Genomic DNA, 27,808 nt, shown 5'->3' with positions numbered 1-27,808 from the left:
GTTTTTAACATAGTGAGTTACTGGCCTCAACTTCAAAGAGGATCCCCTGCCTATATATAAAGAAGTACACTGTGCTGGAAGAGCTGCCAACTAGGTTACTGTGGCCAAAAATCTTGTGACAGTTTATAAATATGAATTACTATAATTTCTTGCTGTCCGTAACAGGCTTAGTTACTTGGAGCCTTGCTGTAGCTTGTAGCAGAGTTATAAGGGCCCTGATGTAGCCCTTGCAGGCAGGGAAGGGAGAAGTACACAGCTGCATGGCTAACAGCTATGGCAACCTTAGTCCCTGCAGAGGTGGCGCAAGAACACCAGTAAGGGAAAGTTGAACCCAAGCTAAAATGAGGAAAAATAATCTACTCCCTTCACAATGGGAAGCACTGCCATGGTACCATAACTTCATACAAATACACACCATCGTTCACTGAATAAGTTCTGTCTCCTTGGATGATTTTACCAAAGACTTCACTGTCTAGCTTCTTCTGTACAGTTTGTAGTTTTAAGCAAAGACAGCTTTTAAATGATTTTTAAAGGGCAGGTATACTTCAGCTATGCCTCTTCTACTGCTTCACTAGATTTAGAGAGATGCAGGAAACTGAGAGTGTTCCTCTTTTGATGTATCTGGAATTCAACCACAGATTCCTAGACAATATCCGTTTTAACTGATTTGGTCAATACTTTCCACAGAACCATCTCAACGCTTACTTTGATGCTGGAATGCTATAATGGGACAATAATAGCAGGGTAGCAAAGTCTTTGGCTACAGCAAATAAGAACAAGCTCAAATACAGCAGCTACTGAAACAAAAGAAAAGAGCTGCTTACCTTTGGAAGACCTTGAATAGGCAGAAATCTCCAGCAGAAGATGCCCTCACTTCCACTGCCAAGCCTTAAATGAGGTCTGGGAAAGGATGGATCCTGGCTCCACCCCTTCCAATCACTCAGAGCATTGCATGCATCTGAGCTCCCCTGGGTTAGCCCTGCCTTCCTACCAGGTGTTCAATCACTATTTCAGGCCATGACTCAGCATTTCCACTACAGATGTTATCACTAATCTTTGCACTCTACAATGCAATACTATGATATGCACAGATATTAACAACAATACAGCTCTATAACAGTAGCACTTAAGAGAAATATCAACAACAAAAAGCCCTAGGGTAATGACTTGTATCTACATTAAGGCTTTTTAAAAACATGTATCTCTCTCTCTGCATATATATACATTTATATTAATAATCATATAATTATATGTATGCATATAAGTTGCTTGAACAGCTCTTAACGGATGTGGGAATAGCCTCGTAATCAGACAGCTTAGAGGAAGATGCTAAGTATTCCTACCTAGAGTGGTTGGAGGAGGAAATTGTTAACAATATTTGTTTGCATGTTTGTTTTTTAAAATTGCAAGAACCAGGCTATCAGGAAGGAGGCAAATCTGTGAGACGAGGTGATCGTAAGGTGCAGCATGCCCTCACCAAAGGTGCAGACCCTATGGGACTAAACAAATCTGTGCCTGTGAGTGAGCTCATTGGCAGTCCCAGACACAGCAAAAAAAGACAGGACTGGAGTACAGGTCTACAGTCCATACAAGAGAAGAATCTGGATAAAACAAACCTGAATAAAATCTACAACATAGTGCAGGGTATTGATCTAACTGATCATCTGAGGTCCAACCAGAATGTGTAGAGAGAAAACAGCATATCTACATCATAGCTCAAATCAGGACTGATAACTTTGGGCTGAGTTGAAATAGGATTTAGATGAGTGGGGGTCCAGGTGAGACTGATCAGGGATGCTAAGACCTATTAGCTCCCTCAAGCCCCTGAAAATGCTGTGATTTTTATCAGCCTTTATCCAGGTGATGTTTTTGAGTCTTTTCAAATCTTGTCTGCTCTTTGAAATATGGCAGAGAATATACAGATTTGAAAAACTTAAAACTTAAAAAGTGCCCTTTTTCATAATATCATAGAATGGCTAGGTTGGAAGGGACTTTAAAACCACTCAGTTCCCACCCCCAGCCATGAGCTGGTTGCTCTGTTCAGATGGGGTGAGGCACCCACAGCTCTCTGGGCAGCAGTGCCAGGGTCTCACTGTCCTCTGAATTAAGAATTTTTACCTAACATCTAACTCAAATCTCCGCTTTTATCTTAAATCATTCCTCCTCATTCTGTCACTATCAGACCATGAAAAAGTTGGCCTTTGTCTTGTTTTCAGGTGATTTCAGTGTGATTTTATGAGAAATCATATGACACACACTACCCTTTTCATTTCTGACCATAATATGAGCATGAATAATATTTGGCAGACTTCCTTGAGAAGTAATTATGGAAAAGCCAGAATCACATCCTTTGCATCTTGACCAGGTCTCTAGACAGAAGGTTTGACCAGATATGTTAAATGCCTTTTTAGTATTCTAGTAGATACACAATTTACTGAGGCAGCATCTGAACTGACAGAGGCCTGTAACCTGAAATTATAAACACACAGATTCCAAAGAAAGAGTAACAAATTTTGGAAGTTGTATAATCAGCAAAACTAACTGGATAGGTGAGACATCATTGTGAGTTTGCTCCTGCTGATACCAATTGCTAACATATTTATCACAGATAGAAGGATTAGGCAGGGGACATTTATGATGAATTGGTTGAAATATAACATTTACAAATAAAAAAATTAAACGAGTATAGCCCTTATATGTTGTTTATTAGAAAAAAAAAACAACAAATCAAAACAACAAAAACCACATCACTGAGTAATTTACAGGTACCATATTTGTCAAATAAACTATGCACTAGTCAAGAAAGCTGCAGAACACTTCCAGTGGTAAATTTTACCTTTTATTTTACAAAAAATAGCTGCCTTGAAGATTCCCTGGTCTTTAGTTCTTTTTTTTTTTTTTTAGATTTACTTTGGGGAATGAAAAATCCTTTGCAATACAGATATGTTACATTTGTCTTCATTACCATCCAGCACAAGCTGCAGCAAACGCACCCACAGATCCTGAGGCCAACCACAGGTAATAAGTTCAATTTATTTTACATATAGTTATGAAATGTTTCAATTTGGTAGCAAGCTTTCAAGGGGCTAGATGGCAGTGTAGTTCTTGGTGTAATTTGTCAATTTGATTTTCTCTGGGAAAATAATATTAACAGAAAGGTTTTCCCCATTACTAGACTTCAGAAGAAAGTTCTTTTTCTTGCGCAGGAGATGACTATATTTGGCATTAGCCAACCACATTTCACATTTTGAAAAAAATACAATCCCAGTTGTACCCAAAACTACAAGACATGTAAGTAATCCCAGTACAACAAAACATATCACTTGGCTTTTACTGAGCAAGGGATCTGCATTTTGGATTGTTTCTTTCACTGTTATTTTCAGGATTTCATGTTCTTGATGCACTGATCTGTGATGAGCTTTTGGTGGAAGCTTGTAATTCTGCATGTTCTTTGTGCCAATATTCACTGCAGAAAGGCTTGTATTTTTGCTGGCATATTTGCAGGTGGCACCAACAAATTCTGGCTTACAGATGCATTTGAATCCTCCCTGTGGATGTTCTTTGCATGTTCCTCCATTCACACATGGGTCACTTGCACAGAATGTGACACGGCTGCTGCAGAGTTTTCCTGTATAACCATGGGGACATAAACAGCTGAAACCTGCACCAATATCTGTACATGTTCCTCCATTTTCACATGGGTTGGATTCACAGTCATCCCTATCTATTTCACAGAAGTTGCCAGCAAAACCAGAAGGGCACAAACAGGAAGCATGGGGTGCAAAACCATTGTCATCAACGCATGTTCCTCCATTCTGGCAGGGAGAGCTGGAAGAGAGAACAAACACATACATATATAGAACTCAATAAAATTCTAAAGAAAGAAGCTATTAGGAAACACTTTGTGTAATAAGAGAAGCTGGTTCTCTTCAGAAGAGCCAAATCCTAATGTAAATTCACTGAAGTCAATGAAATTGAATCAAAAATGAGTTCTTAAACAGCTCTGTCAATGCAGATTGTAGTATCTTCTGCTGACCTCTCAGGCAGAATTAATACAGCACTATATAAATCCAACCTGAAGAGTTGTGAATGGATTTTAATTTATTCCAAACATTTATCCAAATTAAGCTTCCCAATGTTTTCATAAGCTTAGAGCTACTTAGCTGAGTAACTATCTAGACAAGGCTGAACAAACAGACTAGCAGAAAGGCTTTCTCCACCTGATTGCATATAATCTGTGCATTGTACTGGCAAAGCAAAACACTTTAATGGCAGCACAGTGATTGTTTTTATTCTGCTTCTATTGTGCTCCATGACAAAAAAGCTAGAGGTGAATAGGTACAGTTTCTACAAACAGCTGTTGAGACAAAATTTTTGAAAAAGTAACACAATATATAATAAAAAATGTGATGGTTTCAGCAGTAGCAAAGGAAGCTGTCATGTGAGAACAAGGGCAGAGGAAACCAAGCATTTCTTCATTTCTTCAAACTCTTTCAGAATTTAATTATTAATAGCCTGTTACTACGCTTTAAATGGTATAAATTCTTTGAAGTAATCTTTTTTTTTTTTTTTTTTTTTTTTTTTTGCTTTGAAATGTAGCTGTGCCTTACCAAGCACAAGGCCAAAAAGACAGAGACACCTACTGACAAAAAAATGTTATCAAATTCAGTGGAGCTGTAGAAAGTAGATGTGGTGCTTTAACCCATCTTGTTGGCAGAAAAGGGGCCCAGGGTTTGCAAATAAATCTCAAAATTATTTTCACGGCAGTGATGAACAGTATATGAACAAAGCTTTTAAAACTTACCTTCTAAAAATGGATTTCAGGCATGAAAAATACAACATAACACTTCCCAAAGATTACAATAAGCCTATTTGACAACAGTCAATTGAATATTGACTATTGAGTACTTCAGTATTGACAAGCAGTACTTCAGTGGTACCTTGCAAGTAGAAAGCCTTACAGGTACCAAACCACTGCAGCTTCATGAACACTGAGATTTCACATATGTAGTAGTTGGTAGCAATGTTCCACCATGGATTTCCATAGTGGAGACACAGTTCTTTAAGAGCCTGAGTGAGGTGACTTGCAAAAGGAAAATAAGCTCATTTTTACAAATGGCCCCAACCATAAATGGGATGAGGCTGAGCTTCTCAAATGTGCAGTTGTTGCTCTGGGAGTAGACATCACACTGAGTGCCCTCAGCCTTTGGCCTTACTGAAGATTGAAACCCTTGGTGGCCATTAGGTGACTACTGTAGAGAAGTCATGTCTGGTTTTTTTTGTTTTTTTTTTTTAATACTTTCACATAAAACAAACAGCTCTGTGCTCTCACATTAGCTGTTCACTTTCACGCATGCTCTCACTATAGCTGTTGGCTGCAAAAAGTGCTGTTGAGAGAACAAACTAGAAATTTGGAAGCTGAATTAGGAAAGGAGTTGTCCCTGGACTTTGCCAACTGGGAAAGCCTATAACAGTACGAGATAATGCAATCAAGGAAATTAGCCACAGTCACTAGCTACTGTGTGTGTTTTAAGGAAATTATGGAAGCTGGAGCTGCACAGTCCTTGAGTAACTGAATGGTTATAGTCTGTCTTGGAGAGCCTAGCACCCTCTCTTGGCTTTACAGATCTCATGGAAAATCAAACAAACTTGGATATATCAGCATGAAGAAGATTCAAACCTCATGGGCAGATCAGATTGAAGGAAATGCAGAGGATTTCTAGGAAGATGGGAAGAAATTACTGGAGAAAGCAAATGTAAAATGATTTTTTCTGATTTTTCATGTGAAATAATTTTTTATACTTTTTCAGAAGTAGAAAATATAAAAAGTGTTTAGAAAATGCATGCAACGTTTTGAAAATCTATTCTTCATTTATTACTGAGCTTCATTTACCTAACATTAAATATGTTTAAGTGAATATTGTATTAATAGTCTCCTTGAATAGATTTACAGTCCTAGTAGAATAATTATATACTTTAGCATAGAGATGTTGCATCTCAGCAAAGAAATCTGAAGAATGGTCAGGGGTATAGATCTTAAATTCACATCAGAAACCATTATTTACCCATTAATAATACAAGGTCCTTTCCTGAGATGGCAGTTTTTTCCTGTAAATCCCTGGGCACACAGACAAATATATCCTCCATCACCAGTCTCTATGCATGTTGAGTTATTGGTGCAGGGCTTTGCAGAGCATGGCTGAATATCTGTTTAAAAAAAACAATTAAAACATTTTTAAAAAATTATTAAAACACTGTTCAATGAAATGAATGCTGAAGAGTCAGCAGAAGAGCAAAGCAGGGCTCAATTAAACTTATGAGAAAAGTTCAATTAAACTCAGGAGAAAGAATCAGCAAATAGTAAACAGTGCTTTAAATAAAACATAGCTTTAATGGCCATTCATCCTACATTTTACAAGTCCTGATTTATTCCTCCCTTTTAACATGAAGAACAGATTGTTCAATTATTGCAAGCACTTTGAGCTCATTTCTTTTCCTAGCTGTCACTTTTGAAATGATTTTGAAGTGTTCCAGTACATAAATAACTAATATCAATAAAATATTAGTAGGTAAGAAAGAAGTTCGAAGTAGCTTAGTCATCCTTTCCCGGCCTTGGCATCTCCATGAGCAGAATTCTGATAAAGAAAATAAGAATTAGGAACTCCTCATGCTCTCTAACCAAAAGTCTATCATTTTGTGTTCGTGAACAAACATTTCATAATAACAGATTGGCAGGTTATAAAGACCCTCTTAAGATTTCATCATCTGTCTGTGTTACATCTAACCCTTACAGAGCTGCACCAGAAGAGACAGCTGACATATTTGACCAAAAGTTACACATCTCTTTTTTTTTTTTAGTGTTTCCCTGCTAAGGGATTTCCCAATTGAACTACTACCAATTTTTACAAATAACTAAAATTAAATATACAAACAAGTGCGTATTTTATCCATCTAATGGAGCAGCTGCAGTGAAGAGCTGGCTACAAGGCATCTGATGCCTTACATATTCATGTCCATATGTACACTAAGAATCAATGAATGATAAAGGTTGGAAAAGATCAGCTCTAAGATCAGCTAGTTTGACCATTAGCCCTCTAAACCATGTCCGCCAGTGCCACATCTCTATGGTTCTGGAACACCTCCAGGGATGGTGACTCCACCACTTCCCTGGGCAGCCTGTGCCAATGCATCATCACTCTTTCAGAGAATAAATTTTTCCTAATATAGAAAATAAAAAGGATTTAGGAGCATTTATTTTTCACTTCCCACAACATAATGGGAAAGTTAGTTAATATCATGAGGTACTGCTAAATTTTATCCATGGCAAAACACTTCAATAGCCTTAGCTTTTAAATATAATCTTCCCTGGATAAAAGGCTCTATTTTCTAATGTGTTTGCCTGTTCTTATTACAAGAAAAGCACTTTGCACATGCTTTAAGATCCAATTTTCACAAGGACTTGAATAAATAAACTTGAATGCTTTCTGGAATGGTGTTGTTTGCCACCTATTTTGGCAGGCTTTAAAGGCAGCTAAAAAAATATGAACTCTGATGCATGAGTGAGAAAACTTCTGAAATGTATATGTGGATAGGCATATGTACTAATTGGTATATACATATATGAATATGTACATTGCTACTAGTAATTTACGTAAGGAATTTGGTTTTTAAACACAATTTAAAACACAATTTAGAGTATCATATCCTTTTAAAATGTAAGCACACAGATAAACCAAATATTCCATATCCTCTATTCTCTTTAGTTTTCCTCTCAGAAGACCAAAATCCGAATAATTTAATTGCTTCAAGTGGTAGCTGAGTCTCAGATGAAAATTGAAGAAAAGATTGTATATTTACAAATATATTATGAATAGCTGCAATCACATTACCAATAAATTAATTAACTCTTTTGTAAAACTAAGCTGTCAGGCTGCAGTGCATGAAGTGATCATTCAGTGTTTTCCTCAGGAAAGCATCACAGCGATTGGATTTCAGGTTGGAAAAGATTCTGCACCAGAGGGCAGTGGGCATGGAACAGGATCTGTTGAGGCAGTGTCACAGCCCTGAGCTGCTCGGGTTGAGGAAATGTTTGGATAACATTCTCAGACTTAGGCTTTGCTTTTTGGGTGGCCCTGTGTGCATCCAGAAGTTGGACTGGATGATAGCTGTGGGTCCCTTCTAATTAATTATATTTTGTGATTCTATGGTTCACAGCACAGCAGAGTTTGTCTCTTGCATGTCTATCATAGGCACTAGCAAAGAGGTAAGTTAGCAGTATTAACACTTAGACCAGCTCACAGATTTTTTTCCTTAAGTGACATGCATAGGCATGTGACTGTAACAATAGTCATAAATGACACCAAAAATACTGGCCTACATGTTTACAGTGAACCCAATCTATAATTTGCATGCCTGTGAATTATAAGGTAGGTCATTCTTCATCTGAACTGAGAACCAGATGGCCAGCCCATGGTGAATATAAAACCACTTGATGACATAAAACTGCTCCAGAAAGGAACGTGATCCATAGTAAGGAGATTATACACTAAATTTCCTAGAAAACAGAAAAAGAGAACACCATCATTCAAAAAATACCTTATTCTCTCTTGTGTTTAGCAAGCAAATAAGCTGCTAAGACTGCATCTATATTTTACATATATTTCAGGTGTTAACAGTGGCCAAATGAATTTGTGGGTTTTACCATCTCTCTGTTGACAATTGCTCACAGCTGGCAACAGTGAAACAGTGGTTTTGCCAAAAATTCCCTGGCAAATATGACACTTCCTATAGCAGCAAAAAGGAAGAATGCCAAGGGAATGACAAAAACTGTGTTACTCACAGTCCTCTGTCAGTCTCCCCAGAAACAGTACAAATGTAGCTTTTTAACAAGACTTATCACATTACACACATGAAGCTAAAATTTGTTGCCACTGGCTAAAACATGTCAACTAAAGGCATTTGCATGTGAAAATGCAACAGTTGTGGCCTCTGGACATCACATCATTTCAGTATTAAAAAAGATTCAAGGAATGTGGCTTTTTACGTAAGAAAGTGATGTGTTTGTATTATGACAATTAAAAAAACAGTTATATGTATCTGTCAATGATCCCCACATGAATGGGAGCATTTGTTTTGTTCTTTTTCCTAACTTATCAAGCATCATTTAGTGGTAGTTGTTAATAAGTTATAACACTCTGTAATGACTTTATACATTCAGGAAACCAACACCATTGGTGTTGGACACCAGAGGGTGTCAGAGGTTGAACAACTAACCTCATTTGAGGATACAGTGCATTCACGGACCAGTAGGACAATTTTTAACAGCCTTCCAGTGGCAGGAAAAAGACTGGGTCTTTTGTGGCAAAAGAATGCTTTAGAGTAGGCCCGCTGAGATGGACCTACTCAGTGAATCCATTGAGATGAAAGACTTTCAATGTAATATAACCATCTTTTCATCTGCAGGGACATTCCATTTTGGCTGAGTATTCTTGGCACATCTTCATTGGGATCTAAATTCAAATTGGCAAAGAACATGGAGATAACTCTGAGTGTTGAGAGAAGTAATACTTTGTGGACTTTAACAAGGGATATCCACTTTATACTGAAGAATCATCACAATTAATGCTCATTAAAATATTATTTTTCCATGAATATATGGTTACAATTCCCAAAGAATTATTTTCTATCATAAATACCAACTGAAAAAGGTTGCAAAACTCAGAACTGTGATGATATTTAAGTGCCAAGAATTTCAGCTAGACCCTTAATGTGGTTCTTTGAAGTGTGTCCAACTTGAAACATAACCTTTACTTGCAAAAATCTTTAGTTTTGGAGCTCCATGTCACTGCAAGTACGTGGTCAACCAGAAATCTTCTTCTAGTCATCCTGAAAATTTTATCCAGTTCAAATTGCATCATCATTAAATACTATTTTGGGCATTCATTGACAGCCATGCTCTATAAACTGTAAGCTGTGTAACAGTGAAAGCCCAGAATAGAAGCAAAAAGAACAAGGACTTGGACACTTGTCTTCTTCAGATGCATCTCTGTAGGCTGAACTGGTGCACGGTCCTGGATGCTCCTGCGGTTTCTGCACTCTCACATCTTTTGGCTGAACACTTATTTGCCAACACCAGCCAACATAAACTAGCTCAGCGAAGACCAGCTCCTCAAATTCCTAATGCTATGTGGCACATTCTGACAGGAACAGGGTGAGTGAGCATGCTCTGCTTATCCCTTGGATCTGGGAGGAAGGCAGCATTTTGCCTGGTCAGACCTTTCTCTGACTTATATCAGTGCTATTCCATTGAGCTGTCATAGGATTAAGGAACAAAGGATTATGAGGTTTTCTTTTTCAATAAGTATTCAGTATTAAGCTCTTATTTTCCCATACGAAAATTTACATATATATATATATATATATATACACGTAGTGTGTCATATAAATATTTCAAATTAACTAATATAAACAAAAAGATGTGTCTTCATCATAAAGATTAATATGACAATGAATAGTTGTTTGTTAGCATTATTCACAATTACAAATATTTAAAATAGAATGAGGAGTGTATGCCTCACTCACACATATGCCCAAATACCAAACACACTGAATGTTTTGGAAGAGACCTCAAAGCCCACCCAGTATCAACCCCTTACTGTGGGCTGGCTGCCCCCCAACAGATCAGGATGCCCACGCAGCCCAGCCTTGTGCACCTCCAAGGATGGGGCACCCACAGCTCTCTGGGCAGCAGTGCCAGAGCTTCTTATGTGCTGCTGCCCAGAATCTCCTTATTATCTTGCTCTAGCATTTTTTTAAATTAGTTATCCATAAGATCTTTTGTATGTCTCCATCACCAGATGGGGCTGTTTCACCTCATTTGCTCAAGGAAAAGAAAGGATGTGCAAACCTATGTCACAGAGGCTGCCAACCCAGCCCTCCTCACAGATGCACTGCCAGGGTTTGACACAGCTGCCATGCAAGCACCCAGGGAAAGGGACACACTGATTGCAGAGAGTACCCTGCCAACCAGGCAGACACCTGAAAGAGATAGGAGACAATACACAAGCACGGTTTATTTTTAATAAACATAATTACATGGATGTTCCCCTTTTCAGAGTGCAATAAACAAACTTTTGGATTCAAAATTGGACCATGCAGTGCACCTGATCAAAAAGATAGCATCAATGCTTCTGCAATACTAGAAGTATTTATATGAAAAAAACAAAAACAAAAACAAAAACCCCAAAAAACTGGTTCATGCAATGACAATAAATAAATGTAAACAACTTAATAAAGACTTTTCATACTGGGATAATTAGGCTAAAGAGGCATCTAGATAACTCTGCTCGATCACTCCAGTTATGGCATGGTAATAGAGTGCTGCCTCATATTTGCAGAGAATACACTGTTTCAGCTTCTATTTTAAAGAGCAATGAATTATTGAGGAGGTCTGTTTCTAAGCTAAGGCTCTGTCTGACAGATCATTTTACCTGCATTCTCTGGGAAATTCACAAAACCCGTTCACTGGGTGGCAGCCAGCTTTACAGCTCACACCTAAAAGAAGAGATTTTTAATACCAAAATAGAAAAATCAGCACTCAGGATGAAAAAAAAAAAAATGTCCTATATACATTACTGATGTTTTTTAAAAGAAATCAGACTGCAGAGTGAAAAAGAGCAACTCAAAGCTGCATAGTAGTATTCTGTTTTCTGTCAAATATGTGTTTCTGCAACGTAAAGGTTTTTAATGAACCTGGAGCACGTTACAGGGTGTTTCTATAAGGTAGAAGAACTATAAAGTAGGAGAATTGACATAAAGAATTGACTGCAAAAAAACACAATAAAACGCAATAGCAAAGTGTGAGTGCTCTCATACTACTTTAAAAGGGAAATTTCAGAACAGACACACATATGCCACCACACAACACCCGACTACAGCTGCATTATTTCAGAACTACTTGAAACACAGTAATGTCTTTAATCTGGAAAAAATATATACATCTATTTAAAACTACTTCAAGCTCATTTCCACCGTACGTCTGATAACAACAACAAAAGATTAAATCTCAGAAGAGTAACTCAAGTTTATTATAACGATGTCTCAGCCACTTTTCTCCCTCCCTCAGCTATCTGCATCGAGAAGCATCAAGCCACACCACGAAGCAGCGCCGCTAACCGCTGCCCTGCAGGCGAATGGCACGAGGAGAGCCTCGCACGGCGCATCGCCGCACCTCCGGCCGGAGCTATTGCTGGGGAAGGCAGAGCTCTCAGCCCGGCCTCGGCCAACTCCTCCAACTTTCCCAAGTCGCTCCCACAGGTTACCTGGGGCGGCGGGGAGGACGAAGGGCAGCAGGCAGCAGCAGCAGCAGCAGCAGCCGAGGAGCCCGGCGGCGCGCAGCCTCATGTTGGGACCGCTGAGCGCGGAGCTCACGCGGATCCTCCCGGGTGGCGAGGAGGAGGAGAAAAAGGAGGAGGCACCCCCGGCCTCCGCCCGCAGAGCCGGCGAGTTGCGGTGCGGTGGGGCGGGAGGAGAAAGCGAGAGCGGAACGCTGCCCGGCTACCCCCAGCCCGGCTGTGCAGAGCAGCGGGCACCGCGCGCACCCCGCCTGTCGCGATCGCGGGCGAGAGGAGGTTCGTGGTGGGGCGCGGCAGGAGGGAGGGTTGAGGGGGGGGGGGGGACACTTTGAGCACGCCTCTTACCTCGGGATCGCTGTCCTCTAAGAGCCAGTGCTGGGCTCCGGGTTTCAGAAGACTTCTCTCCCAAAGCACATCAGAGCAACTTTTTTTTTTCTTTTTTCTTTTTTTCGGGGGTGACCCCTGCAAAGGCAGTACAGGCTTGTTGTGTTTCAGAGGCGAGCGTGATAAATAAGAAAAGAACAAAGTGCCCCCAAAGCTGACAGTCTTTTTTTTTTTTTTTTTTTTTTTTGTGTGTGTGTGTGTGTGTGTGTGTGTGTGTGGTTGTTCATAATATATATAAGAAAAACATTTTTACACCACCACCAAGCAGTTTAAATTCTATGCTTTGCTCTGTGACTGTTCCTCTTTCTTTTCTATCTTTCTGTTCTTCCTTTGAGCTGTCCCTCATGTCCCTTATGATGGGCTATTTCTTGTTCCTCGCCATCGTCTTTTAAAGAAATTTTGCTCTTCCTAAAGGACCCGTTTTCTGCTTCAGGTGTGGTGCTTACATCCACCAGACATCATTTACCAGTTTGTCTACATTTACATGCAGCAACTAGAGATCACTATAATACAATAAGAAACTATAAAACCTTTTCTCTAGGATTATAATGGGCTAATTTAAGATTAACTGCCTGAAAATGTGAGAGAAACCAAGAAGCATGCATTAGCTTCAGTTAGCCCATTTACTGGTGCTTGAAGATAATGATGTCACTCAGGTTGAAAAAGTTTGCTTCCGTTAATGCTAATTTTTAGTTTTAACCTAGAATGGGGGAAATGAAGGACAGAAAAAGGGAGAGGATGAGAATGAGTAGTGGTTTAAAAGACAGCACTGAGGTGAAAGGGGTTAGAGGCAGTTGCTACTGCTTCAAATTTCTCCAGAAGTTTGGCTACCTGAGAAAAACCATGCCCATTTGACTCAGATTATCTCCATGCCTTTTCTGTTTGTCTTGTGTCTTTCCTTTTTCACTGATACATTACTTGCTGCTTTGAAAACAGTGGCACTGAGGGACGTGCCAGGGGCATGGTGGTTGTGGGTTGATGGTTGGACTAAGTGGTCTTAGTAGTCTTTTCCAACTTTAATGATTCTATGATTTTGTAAAGGGGTTTATTTGCCAGCACAGCTTTTGCCACTGTTCACCCTTGCTGGGGTATTGTGGATGGCAGAAGTGCATCAACAATTCTTATGCTTGGTTTGCTTTTTTTTTTTTTTTTTTGACCAGGAGATAATCTGGGCAGTTAAATGCCTACAGGTTTTTTCGACATTTCTCTAGTATTTTGAACATCAAAGCAGACTTCCTGCTTCCTCTCTAAGTAGCTGGCAGAAAGGTCTCCTCATATTCAGTATTTTTTAGCACTTAAGACTAGAGAATTTCTAGAATTCATAGATTTTATCTGTACACTCATCACTGTCAAATTATCTGATCTCATCTGCATTGTAAATATGTACTCTGATACACAGTGATGTGTTTCTTCTATTTTCTGTGTTAACTGCTTGTATTCTTCCAAACTGATTTCTTATGAAAGAACATTAGAAAAATCTTGTTCTCTCAGTTCTGTATATGTTATAATCACCATAACAAACTTCAATTTTTCTAGTTTTTCCTTCTTACTTATTTTCCATTTTGTACATGGATGCACCGTTAGATAAAAGTAATCTATTTTTTAGATCAACTCTACTTCACACTCTTCTATACGTCATAGGTGCCTCTTGGATGGCTGAAATCAGAATGAAATTCCATCTTCCCATCTTTCCTACTACCATCCAAACAGAAAGCTGATAATTTTATTTTTGTAGTGTTAGAATCCTTTTTGTCAAAGTGTAGTCTGTCCATTGTATCCAACCAGAACCCACTGGAACAAAATATATACTGATATTAATAAAATAATTTCAGAACAGAAGCCCCATTGTTGTGCAGATCATTGTCTTCTCACTCCTTCTTCCACCTGAGGAAATCAAACTGCAAATCATTTTTTCTTACCTAGTTTGCTGGCCAAAATACTCTGATCCAAACTTCTGCAAACACCACAAGCGTCCCAGAAAATTAGAGATTGTGTTTTTGTTATCTTAAGGATTTCTTCTGAGAATAATTTTTTTATTATTATATTAAGTATTTGCATTAAAAATTGAGAAGAAAAGAACTTCAGTAGTCATCATTGCAAAGAGATCAGTCTGTCATCTTTGGGAAACAGGTAATGTCCTTGCAACCCTGAGAAATTTTCTCAGGAACTTGCTATAGGAATCAGGGCATCAAAGACAGTGACTGCAACAACTGAACCCAGTGAATAACCTCCATGGATCCTTTTCCAGAATCTGAGATATTTTTTTTTTCCAGGACACCACATAACAATCTTGTCTTCTTGGACAGGAATAATGAACATGTTCAGGGACAGAGCTTCTGCATAAAGCAGGCTGAGCTGAATCATGATAAAAACATCCTGTTTCACACTGAACATAGAATTGGAGTATTTCAACCTTCAGCAGCATGCGCACAGCTCTGAAAAGACTGGAAATCCTTGAAGCAGCCAGGAGTCCTTCAAGTTCTGGCCTCGTTGGGACTACTCATAACTCCCAAGTGCTTGTTTACCTACAAATATAACACCTTTTGTCCAGAACTGCAGGAATCTGGAGATGGAGTATCTGCGTTAGTGATGAGAAACACAGAGCAAATTGTTAGTATAATAGCTCCTAAAGGTCCCTGGTAGCTAAAACTGCAAGGATAACAATAGTCACACAGAAACCATATCTAGAAAGCAGACATAACAATAATTTGGGGTATACTTTTCAAATCCTATAGAGAAAAAAAACCCAAACCCCGACAGATTCCAGGGCAGTGCCATCTCCTTGGCAAAGCAGCAATATTTTGTGAACAGAATAACAGTAACAGAAATGCTGACCTCATCAGTGTACAGAGATGTAGATTAGATGTTTGGAAGAAATTCTTTACTCAGAGGGCAGTGAAGCCCTGGCACTGCTGCCCAGAGAGCTGTGTGTGGGTGTCCCATCCCTGGAGGTGCCTAAGGCCAGATTGGATGGGGCCCTGGGCAGCTTTATCAGACATCATTAATGCAGCTGGAGCAGTAAGGAACAATTTTACACTCTCTATGTTAGTATGTCTGGACAGGATAGGCTGTGCCAACAAGGAGCTACACATAGAAATCCTTCTCTTTTCCCCTTGCTCCTTACAGTGTCCCACAGTACACTGCTGCACTGCTCCCCATGTGCCAGCTTCATTTCTGCTACCTCTGAGCTGATTCAGTATACTGAACAGATATGAGACTGATAGGGAAAAGATGAAATCATTTTTACCATCTCCATATTTCTACTACCACAAAAGTCAGCAGATGAATGTCTGTAGAACTCTGTGAGGTGACGGCACAAGCACATAAACCAGAAAGCTTTTCTGCACAAAACAGATTTCACTACACACGGAAATAGCAGCAGTCAACAGTTAGCTATGGACTGCCAAAATATTTTTTTTTACTGTGGTGATTTTTTCTCATTGGAACAGTAGCCAAAGTGTGCTGAGCTAAAATACACAGCAGTAATTTACAGGAATTAAATCCAAACCCATTCCTTTGCCTTACACTCAAGATGCTCACAGTGTTTTCTCCATTGACAGAGAACTGTCTCAGTGCTATCCATCACCCAATTACTACACAGTGAATTGTGTCAGCTACTTTGGGAATCAAACAGTCATAGAATGGCCTGTGTTGAAAAGGACCACAATGATCATCTAGTTTCAACCCCCCTGCTATGTGCAGGGTCGCCAACCACCAGACCAGGCTGCCCAGAGCCACATCCAGCCTGGCCTTAAATGCCTCCAGGCATGGGGCATCCACAACCTCCTTGTGCAACCTGTTCCAGTGTGTCACCACCCCCTGTGTGAAATATTTCCTCCTAATATCTAACCTAAACCTCTCCTGTCTTAGTTTAAAACCATTCCCCCTTGTCCTATTACTATCAATCCATATAAACAGTCGTTCCCCCTCCTGTTTATATATTACATGAGATCTTGGCCACTCTGAAGACAGAGGCAAAGCTTCCATCACAGGGGCAGTTTTCCACTGTCTGCAAAAATCTGTAGTGGGCAGATGGACCACTTTATGGCAGATGGCCAGAACTTTAATTGAAAGAAGATGAATTTCACCTGAATGTATAGACATCTTCTTTAACAGTGATGTTGATCAGACACTATGATGGTTTGCCAAATAAAGTAGAATCTAAGCAATTACATGTCTTAAGGGAAAGGTTAACTACACTTTTGGGAAGACTGATGAAACCATCACTTCTTGCAGCACTTTTTTGCATTGGATTAGCCAAGATGTCGCTTTCAAAACCAGCATTTTTGGTCCCTTAATATCTTTCCATCTAGAAAACATTTCTTTCAAACTGCTGTTAAGAAAGCCTTCTGATTAGATGCTTAACAGTCTGACAGATGTCAACATTAGCCAAGAAGTTGTATCACACTGTATCCAATATATCCAACATTCTTTACCTGTTTTGACATGAAAACAACAATCAATCAGTTGATATTTTACTGCACCTTGTAATATTTTCTTTTCCTTTAGTATGACAAATTTGGTGCAGAGAACATACACACAGATTCCTAACAGTCAGTCAGTAAACAGAAATTTTTTCAATCATGTTAGCGATGTTACACTTTAAAATGCATTTTTTATTCCTTCCCAAGGCTAGAAAAGTAATTTTACTTCCTGTTCAAAACTCAACTAGATCTGAGAGTTTATTTCAGGGAAAGGACTGTCTGTGTGTACGGAGAAAACGAAGAAGAGAAACAGTTTCTGTACCAAGGCGCAATGTTCTTACTGTTTTCTGAATAGGGAGAATAAATGATTCTTTCTTCGGGCTGAAATAGATATTTACAAAGAAAAATATACAGTTTACTCTGGGACATGTGCATATAAAAATGAACAGCTTACTTTTAAGTACAGTGAATTTGAAATTACAGTGAGACATTGAAAATGAAATGCCTGAGATTGGGGATTAAAAATTGAACCACAATCCAGTTTTTTTTTTTTTTTGAGACTTTTCCACGTATGGATGATCCAGAAAGAGAAAATCATGTCTAGATGTGAATGAAGAGCAGGAAAACAGACAAAGGGGAAAGACATACATAGAAAAAAATAAATAGATGCATGAGGACATTAGAAGAAAAAGGTTCATCAATATAAAAAAGACATATTTAATAACTTAGAAAATTTTACACAAGTTGCTTTCCAGCATTTTTTTGGAACCAGCATTTCTAGTCAGAGCTCTGATCCTTGTAAGTGTCTGGTGTTTTAAAGCTACGAACCGATCACAACTGAGGAGTTAGATGCTTGCAGTAACTCAGGGAGATGTTGGTGGTTGGCAAAAAAAAAGAAATGAGAACCAGTCCACATGCCTCCTGGACTCATTATTGCTGTCAGAACTCTACCTGCTATTTCATCTTCGCTTTTGTCTTAATCTCAGCTGGAATGTTTTTGCTAACTGCAGAAGCAAGCTGTTATTTTCAGTCCTAGTGGCTTCTCTGGTTTTGTGCCATTTTAGTGGAAGGATGCTGTGTTTGCTTCTGTTGTACACAACTCACAGCCAACATTTCTGTTGCCCTTATTTACACACACTCACGTATGGCTATTTATTGACTGCTATCAGTTGCCTGTCACATTCAAAGACTTACATATTTTTACTTTGTCTTCTGACAAAGAAACCAGCTCCTTTTTTCTACTCACTTCTTATTTTCTTCATTTATTTTTATTTTATATACATTTCTTTGGTTGAATTCCTATCTTTATAGACATCTAATCATACTACAAATCAGGTTAGGTTCACTGTAGTCTTACTTCACAGTTTCTTGTTCAATTCCCCCTCCTGCACTATTAACACTGGTATGCTGTACAGTTCTTTTTTTTTCTTACTGTGTCTAATTGGTTTCTCTGCTGCTACTTTTTTGTAAGGCTGTTTTATAATTACGGTTTTCATTGCTCTTTTTAATGATAATGTCAAATGAAATCTAAATTAGGTTATATTTGTCTTATTATGTTTACCTTGCATTCTGTTAGGGTCTATTTAACCTTTATTTTGTTATACAATATCCTATAATCCTGAATAAAGAAATGTTTAGTTCTATCAAAGTTTCTTCTCTATATCTGTGCATTTTCACCTCCTGTGTCGGGGATATATCAACTGCTTCAGGAGAATTTCTCTGTCTCTAAATCTAATAATAATATTTTGTAACAACTGGTACCACAAAAAGAATTATTTGAAAAGTAAAACAAACACAAACCAGAAGGGACTTATAGTAGGAGTAATAAACAAGTATATGCCAGGTGAAGTCTTACTTTTTGTAGCCAGAAGTTTATTTTCTACGATTACCACTGAGAGCAAATGAAATAGAAATTGGCAGTATATCAACTTTTTACAAATGTTATATCATCACAATCTACATCCCTTGGTTTAATTCATGTCTCAGCTCTTATTTTCCAAGAAATCTTTCTTCTTTCATGTCTCAGCTTGAAGTGAAAGAATTTACAAATAAAGAACAAATGTTCAATAATGTTACTACAGTTATATATTTAAAATTATTGAATTTGGAAAGAACTTGCCATCAATAAGCATTTGTTCTGACATGAAAAAAGACACAATTTTTTACCTTTCAGTTCCTATATCAGCACTAACTAATTCTATAACTTTATAAAGATGCTTTTTTTGGAGAAAGATTTTGGGTGATTTATTACTTAGTAGATATTTCACTGGCACTGCGGCCCAGAGAGCTGTGGATGCCCCATCCCTGGAGGTGTTTAAGGCCAGGCTGGATGGGCCCTGGGATGCCTGAGCTGGTGGGGGGCAGCCAGCCCACAGCAGAAGGTTGGAAATGGGTGGGCTTTGAGGTCCCTTCTAACCCAAATCATTCTATCATTCTGTGATATTAATGTAGAATTCATTGTGATACCGATGGTTTTTTGAGATTAAAATTATAAATGAATTAAGCAGGAACCTTGCTGTTATCAGTGGTGACTGAAATAACCATGTTCCTATGAAGATTAAGAAGATGTTTGAGGCTAGACAAAACAGCTATGATTTGTGTCTCCCTGAATCAGATCTAACTGATGAATTCTGTGGTTTATTATTTTTTTTCAAACCAAATAAAACAAATACCTTGACGTGCAAGAAGTTTTTTTCTGTACTGCTGAGTATACTGAGATCTTGTTGTTGCTTTAGAGTTTTTTGGTGACTTCAGGTCATGCTAAAAACCAGAACTGAGTCCAGAGTTGTTCCACATTCAGGACTTCCAGTCCAGCTGGCTATCAGCAAGGGCACTACGTGTTCCTTGCACCAGAAATGAGCAAATTTTCTGTTTTCCAAACTAACATGAACTATGGAACTTCTAGAGAAGGATCCATGTGCTCACAATCTTAAAATAGTCATTTTATGTATTTGTCTTTTTTCACTGCTACCATGAATAATGCTAGCTACTAGTTGTTCGCACTTGCAGATCTTTTACAAACAAATTATATATTTAATCTACATATTGCTGTCTGTTGAACACTTGTGCAAATGTGCAATTTCTCTTTCAAGTGTAATAATCCTTAGGTGTTTTGTTCAAAACTGTGATTTTCCCTCTTTACCCTTTCCATATTCAAACAAATTTGTCATTTCTTTTGTGTCCTACTCTTTTACATAACGCAATAGCATTATGTTTTCTGATTTAGTGATGTTCACCATTACTATCAGATAGATTTTTATCTATTCTCCCTCTTTCCAATACTTTATTTATTTGTTTGTTTGTTTGTTTTTTTGGTGGTGATACACAGTGAATGCAGCAAGGACTTGGGGACTGGAAACAAAACAAAGAACTGGTTTGTGTTTTGCCTTCTATTGGTAAAAGCCTCTAGTGACAAGGAGGAGAATAAATAGGTGTCCCTTTAACTGCAGTTCTGGAAAGCAGTGGCAAGCATGACTGACATGAAGGACACAACAATGCTCTCAATTATGTTTGCATAAATGCAGAAAAGTACCGATTATTTTTTATTGCAGATATGACAATTACATTTCATTATTATATGGTTTGCTTTTATCTTACTAATGTAGCTGCGTCTTGTTTTAAATTTATAAACCTCTTGTGTCAAGAACTGCCTTTTTATTTTACATTTCTAAAATACTAGTCTCCATGATGGGTTCCTAGTCTTTTTGACAATGATAAGATGATTTAGTGTTTGTGTAGCATTAAAATCTGGCAGCTGCTATCAGGACTGGAATCTGACTGGCACAGGACATTTTATATGAGAAGGCACATACTGAGAATATGAACAAACACAAAAATCAAGGCAGAACAGATTAGGATACAGCAGCACTCAAATAACACAATCATACTGAGCTAGAAAAGAGCACACTGTTTCCTTTCCTTTGAAAAATGGGATTCTCATATTGTTTCAACATTTGTTTGCCTGTTTTTGAGAAAAGTATGCACAAAACCTGTGCAATTATTCTGTTATTCTTAAAAATGAAAAACCAAGCCCTCAATAACTGTGAAATGCAAGAAGTAAGATCTACCTGCAAACTTACATCAGCTTTCATTGATTATGCTTTCCAATCCCGTCAACAATCTCCTCATTACATACTGCTTTTTCAAGGCACATCTGCTTTTCAGTATTTTGTTTACTCGTGTGGCTCCTCTCCCTTATCTGCTGAATTTCTCAATCTTTTCTAAGGACTATTATTAATTTTTCTCTCAGACGTTTCATACTGTTCACATTAACATCCAATAGCTACAAAAATAGAAATGAACATATTTTCAGAACCTTTCTGTACCAAAAGGCACTCACACATTCATTTTAGATTTGGAAGACAGAAGGACAAAAGAAATTAAAATAAACACTTCCTGCTCATTTTTAGTTGCCAACGTAAGACATTTTTTCAGTACATTTAACACATTAGTTATTCAAAGCATAGCTCTCAAAACTGTGAAAAGTAATGGTGAAAGCTCAACACCTTTTCAATTCAGCCTCAAGTGAGAGACCCAGATAACGAGCAAAACATAATTAATCACTGCATATGAAAAGTTTGGCTCTAATGACTTCCACAGTAATATAGATATCCTCATGGAGAGGCAGAGAAGAAAACAATTCTGCAGAAGCCTTAATGCAGGAATCAGACTTCTCCTGCATACTTCTGTATGCACCTTCTGACCTCTGACCCTGCAGATCATGCACTTCTCTAAGCACAGCTCATTTTCACAACTTGGCTCTGATTCCTGCAGCAGTAACAGCACATGGCATTTAAGTAAACCTTTCTTCAAAATAAAGTAATATAAGAGAACTGAAGATAGGTTCACAGAGAAGTGCATTTATGATGTTTTGTAACACTTATGTTGTTTTAAAAACAGTATATGCATGCAGTAAATATCCTGTTTTTTTTCTTTTTTTTTTTTTTTTTGTTTCTTTTTTACTTTTGATGTTTTTGTTTTAGAATCAGAAATAGGAATAGAATATCCCCTGACATGGCATCATCTTGGTATCTATATGGTACACCTGTTGGTTACCAAAATCTAGAGCCACTGCACAGAACTCATCAGCTCAAATTAGTGAAGTAGCTGCTGGTCATGGCAAGTAGTTCTTCACTGTGGGACAATGAGACTCTGCAGAGGAATTTTATCTGTATTTGAGGATGGCAGAGAAATGGTATGACTCAAAGAATTTCTTCCAGGTGCAGCTCCAAACTTTTCTTCACAAGATCAATTCCTTCTGCCTTGTATTTCCTGTGTTTTCTCATTTGCGTATTCCACAGTTCTTGGTCCCATCTCAGTGTCTTTTTCCCTCTGGAACTATCATAAAACCCAGAAACCAGCTTCTCTTCTCACTTGCACACAGATCTGCTTTATGAAAGCCACTAATCACACTGGCTTTTTAGTTGTTTTCCACTCATTACCTTAAATTCATTTTCTTTTCAGGTAGTTTTTGTTGTCTTGTTCCACTTCCCACCCCAGAGCCTTTTTGCTTTTTGAAGACTCATCTTCTCCTTGGCCAGACCAACAGGGCAAACAAACTTGCTGAGGTTTTATTTGTTTCTGTTGAACATGTGCAAATGATGATTTTTAGGGGTTTCATCTCATATCGAAAAGAATAAATGTTCATAAGAAAAATAGGAAGCATTCCTTGAAGGAAAATTCAGCCTATCTTGCTAAACTTCAAATCTGTGTCTGTAGAATGAAGATAGGATCAAATGTTGAACACTTGCTTGATTTTTTCTTTAATGTTACTGTAATTTTGGCCCAGTTCCATGCCAACCATATCCTGAATCTTGGAAATTGTTTTAGAATTTCGGCTGATAATAATTACATGCATTTCAAGAAAATACCTGATGCAGAAAATCCCAGCTGAAATAGCTATAAACTTAATCAATCTATTTTGTCTGAAAACAAGGTCTAATGAGATAAAGTATTTTGTTAACTTAAGGGTAGGTAATGCTAAATCACTAGCCATGGAGGTGAGGTGGATGTGAGATAATAGCAGCATGGGAATAGAAAGGGAATGATCAGAGAATACAGAACACAGTGGGAAGGAGAAAATAATAGGAATGACAAAAACCATGAGGAAGGAGAATGGGTCTGGAATACTGAGGCAAGTGCAGGACAGAAGAAATTAGCGCTAAACATACAGGCCATGGTTCTCAGAGAACTCACTCTCTCACCCACTGCATACCATAACAGTTCCCAGTCATTCTGCCACTAACTCTTGCCTGAACTCTTGCCTGCCTTGTTGCCTTTGCTTTAGAAGTGTGTTGATGTTTGCTTTTGCACTGCATTTCCCACTGTTCTCTAACGATTTGTTGAAAAGAAGACCACCACTGGCTCCTGGCAAGCTACTTTCACTCTTAAGCCCAACTCGTCACCCTCTGAGCCCACAGACCTGAGCATCTGCACATCCCTAAGAAGCATGTGGGCCCAGTATCTCCATCAGCAGTACCTTGCCAAGGATAGATTAAGAAAAAACTTGGCTCATTCCTGCAGAAACTCAAAGGCACGTTCATGCTGGTGCTGTGATTTCTTTTACACACTATGCAACAATGAAATTGAGAAGAAGCAGGATGACCCATTTGTTTGGTTGCCATGACAATGTGTTACTGAGAGCAAAATGCTGCTCCAAGCAGCCTTGCTGTTTGGCTGCTGATAGTACCTTAAAAAATAATGTAAGACAGTTGTCCATTGTCATTACACTGCATCACATTGACCTCTGTGAAGTGAGAGGGGCAGCTCATCTAAAAGAGGAGATCTGTTGCTCAGAACATAGCGTTTCTTTGAAAAGAAGTTTTTAGATATTTTTTTTTTAAGAGGTTAGATGAAGCAGATGAGTATCTAGTTGTTTATTTGAAATTTCAGGAAGAATCATTTCATTTCTAATGGTATTGTAATGCTGCAAATAAAGGGCATAAGGAAAGCCAACAGTGGCTTACGGACACGGGTGAGAACTATATTCATATCATAGCAGAAGTAAAAACATTTTCCCTGGAGTAGAAGCTGCTGACATCTGTAAGTGGGTGTGCACAGGGGACATGTAAAGATATGCTTGAGGTCTGGTTTAGAACATGGCTAAAGATTACTCTGCATCTGACCCAGACAAGGATAGGCAGTGAACAATTTTAAAGCTTATGTTTTGCTATAAATATTAATAATGCAATTATTATTCATATTGTTAATAATGATGAGAATAATAATTTGTATCAGTGGAGAACTTACTTATTCAAATTGCTCTGACGTATTGGGTTCTGTATCTACTTGCCTGCTCTTATATAAACTTCTATACTCATTTCTTTCAAAACTCCTGTCAGTGAACAGCAACGTGTCCCAGTAGACCAGATGTTATTTCTTCCTATTCTCTGAGACATTTGGAGACATGTAGCTGTTCCTGTCACAGGGAGGGATGTGCTTTGCAAATCTCTGTTTCCTTGACAAGAGCAGCTCTTAGCAACGGGCGATTTCCCCCTTGCAGTGGTTCTCTCCTTCCCTCTGTGTATTCGCTGTTTAACAAGTTTATCTCTGCTTGTACACAAGTTTCTTCCTAGTCTGCATCACCAGTTTTGATTTGCAAGAATTCAGAGATTTGCTTCCCCTTTTTAATGGAACTCTTTCTTAAAAGGATCTTCTAATTTGAATTTTATGGTAAATGGAAAGGGGCAAAAGTAATTTACACAACATAGATGACAAGGAAAATTTCTTTAATGTGATAACTGATCTTACAGGAAACCAAAGAGACAAACTATTTTGATATCAATGAAGAGAGATGCTCTTGAGACAAAAGATAGAAATGTACTGGGGAAATCCCTCGTGTACAAATGTCTAAGATCTGGTAAGTATTTCATAAAAGAAGAGAGGACATGAAGAAGTGATTAGTCTGTGATTCTGTTAAAAGGAATAAACATGAGATGAAGTTTACCGGAGTTTAAGTTAAGGAAAAGGAACTGACCACAACATAACAGTGGATCTGTAACAGGCTGCTGTTATCAGTGAAACTAACTGCTTCAAGAGCAATCCATAGATGCACACTGCAAGGTCTTGTCAATTTGCAGCCCAACTCCAAATCACAACCACTTAGCTTCATATGGTGTACAATATGAAACATCCAGAGAGGTGGAATCAAAGTGAAAGATATGCAGAGGAAAGGGAGTAGAGATTCCTGAAGAGTTCCAGATTTCTGCTCTGTGTTGCTCTAAACAGTTTCTGTACATGAGCTACAGGCTTCATTCTCTTAGCTGAAACTCTCAATACTCTGTGTTATGCAAACTCAACATTTTTTAAACCTTACATATTCAAAGAAAGTATGAGATGAACATTAAGGTAATGTAAATCATCTTCAGCTGTGATACAGATAAGCCAATTCATATAACATGAGAATTTAGCTCATGTTCTTAGGAATTAGGGATGGACAGCTCCAGAGGAATATATCAATCAAAAACACAGGAAAACTTTGGAATTCAATGTAGAAATGCGTAGAGGAAATACTGGAGGTAAAGGAGTTCAGCAAATGCAGGTATATTCATTAAAGTAGCGTAAGCATACACCAAAATAGTATTGTAAAGAAGTAGATAGGAATACAACCCAATAGGCATAATTATGAGGATAAATATGTAAGTTTCATAAACAGAAATAAAGAATATGATTCTGCTAGGAAGAGATGATTTAGGAAAAAATACATATGTATCCCATATAAGGATTGCAGACACACTGAATGGCCTCCTGGCCTTTCCCAGAACAACTGAGAGGCAATGCACTCTATTGCAGCATCTAAGAGCCATTTAGAAGCACACTAGAAGGCATGGCTCATATCTCATATACTTTTTTTTTTGTCTTCCCTGATGATAAGAACAACTCAAGTCTTATAATAATGTTTTCTGAACCATTTGCCAGCTCTATAAAGTCCCAGATGTTTGTCTGGGATCTCTAATGGATTACAATGAAATTTGTAAGGGATTAATTCAATCTACAACCAATTGCTGCACCATGGAAAAGACATCAAGATAAGGTTCCTTGAAAGAACTCAGAAATAATAATTACCATCTAATGTCTCCCAGTCCAATCCCAAAGATTAGAATTAGAAGAATTCAATCTTCAGAAAGATTGAAATAAAAATGACTTTTACTAAAATATGTATTTTCCTGTTGATGTCAGTGGGCTTATAATTTCACACTGGGCACATTTCTTTACTAGTTGCCAAGGAGAGATTTTGATATAAAATAAACTTTCATTTTTCAATAGAATACTGAATAGAAAATTAACTTTGCTCAATTTCTGGAAGGATTCATGCCTATTTGAGTCAAAACCTAGGTATTTTCATTGACTATCCTCAAAAAGAAAAAAAAGAATCTCTTTGCATTTTTATGAACACGAAGTGGTCACTTAAAAGCAAAAGGTGAAGAGCATTATGTGCAATTTATACATGCCTATGCACTTGGATAGCTGCTGTGAAATATCATTTGCTTTTAGTATGAAGCCACAGGAATCAAACTGATTGGTACAGTATCTTTATGAGAGATCTCTGTAAGTTGGGAAACACTTTCTATTTCACTGCAGGTTTGTCCTTTAATTTGACCAATGGCTGGAGGAAGAAATAGCGGACTTTTGATTTCAACCAGCATTCCCAAGTTACACAAAGATGAGCATGCTGATAAAGCAGACAAAGAACAGGAAAGGATGTAATTTCAGTGAGCTGCATGCTGGTTTCTGACTATCACAAGTTTTGCTTTAGCTTTGTTATTTCAGGAGGCAAGTAATGGCCAACGTCCCACTATTTGTCTGCTGTCCCTTCTAGTAAGGAAGAGCCACCATCAGAACTTGAGTAGACATCATCCCATCACCTCAGGATCGGTAAGCCAGCCATAACCTTCTGATCAACTACCCCAGTTATCAGCTTGCATCTGTGGAGTACTTTAGAAGGCTGATTTAGGGCAACCATAGGCCTCTTCATGAACCTGAGATGGCAATGCATATTGATATTCTGTGCTGAGCGCAATAAAATATCCTCAATTAAGTAAATGCTATTACTGGGAATGTAAAAGTCTGAATAGTCTTCTGGAAAATAACTGCAGAAATGAAGAGCAGAAACATAAATGGCTAATGGCTTATTCTTCTGGAAAAAGAGGAACTTTCTATAACACTAAAAGCCTGGATGATGCAGAAACTCAATTGTTAGTTCAGTTTTTTCATAAATGCACAGAACTGTTGAGGATATCTTCTCCCTTTCCTGAGGAAATCCAGTATGTTTTTGACAATTCCTGTACATTAGCAGGCAGACATTAAATCTTCATGGCCTGCCCAAAAATATATATCCTTCTGTCTATACACGTAGATGAGACAAATAAGCAGCTTTTGAAACCAAGTCTTATAGTGGTGGCTGAAAGTTTCGACTGAAACTTTTTTTTGTGAAAAGAATGGATTTCTACAACACAAAAATATCTGCTGTCTCACAAAGTTTATCTTCATTACAAACCTTAAAATGGCCCCAAATCAGAGACCTTTTTTCTGCTCAGCTTTGAAATAGTTTAGTTTTCACATGTGCTTACTTTTATGGAAGACCTAAAAGGCCTGCAACAAATTGTCAATTTTTCAACAAAGGTTAAATTTTTTTTTAGCAATTTCAGT

The 27,808-nt window shown here is 38.1% G+C and overlaps 1 protein-coding gene and 1 long non-coding RNA gene across 6 annotated transcripts in view; one reads left to right on the top strand and one right to left on the bottom strand.

Annotated features, from left to right (window-relative positions):
• Positions 1–12,623, top strand: part of LOC122180878 — a 397,042-nt gene extending 384,419 nt beyond the window's left edge. For 3 of the 5 annotated variants that reach the window (XR_006179255.1, XR_006179250.1, XR_006179253.1), the window contains exons 8-9: positions 2,905–3,018; positions 5,627–5,877. This is a non-coding gene — a long non-coding RNA (uncharacterized LOC122180878). Of the gene's footprint in view, positions 1–2,904; positions 3,019–3,206; positions 3,292–5,626; positions 5,878–12,124 lie in introns of those variants that run through there. The other 2 variants (XR_006179252.1, XR_006179251.1) reach the window with 2 other exon arrangements.
• Positions 2,888–12,579, bottom strand: DLK1 (delta like non-canonical Notch ligand 1). Its single transcript, XM_042872769.1, has 5 exons — positions 12,321–12,579; positions 11,490–11,553; positions 10,907–11,037; positions 6,066–6,207; positions 2,888–3,828 (listed from the first exon to the last, which is right to left on the bottom strand). Exons 1-5 carry the CDS (start codon positions 12,400–12,402, stop codon positions 3,087–3,089), a joined length of 1,161 nt encoding a protein of 386 aa, XP_042728703.1. The 5' UTR covers positions 12,403–12,579; the 3' UTR covers positions 2,888–3,086.
• Positions 12,624–27,808: the final 15,185 nt, after the last annotated feature.

Source organism: Lagopus leucura, unplaced genomic scaffold (genome assembly GCF_019238085.1).
Source record: "Lagopus leucura isolate 7727_CA_CO unplaced genomic scaffold, USGS_WTPT01 Super-Scaffold_1, whole genome shotgun sequence".
Classification (NCBI taxonomy): domain Eukaryota; kingdom Metazoa; phylum Chordata; class Aves; order Galliformes; family Phasianidae; genus Lagopus; species Lagopus leucura.
The sequence above is the reverse complement of the archived record's forward strand: the minus strand, read 5'-3'. Positions and strand labels throughout refer to the sequence as shown.

Bases quoted from the DNA above. Each gene is read 5' to 3' on its own strand.
- DLK1 (XM_042872769.1), bottom strand. From the start codon at position 12,402: ATGAGGCTGCGCGCCGCCGGGCTCCTCGGCTGCTGCTGCTGCTGCTGC. The intron at 11,554-12,320 runs GTAACCTGTGGG...CTCTTCTTTTAG, and splicing joins CGTCCTCCCCGCCGCCCCAG to GTGTGAGCTGTAAAGCTGGC. The intron at 3,829-6,065 runs GTAAATAATGGT...TCTCTCTTCCAG, and splicing joins GGACCTTGTATTATTAATGG to CTCTCCCTGCCAGAATGGAG.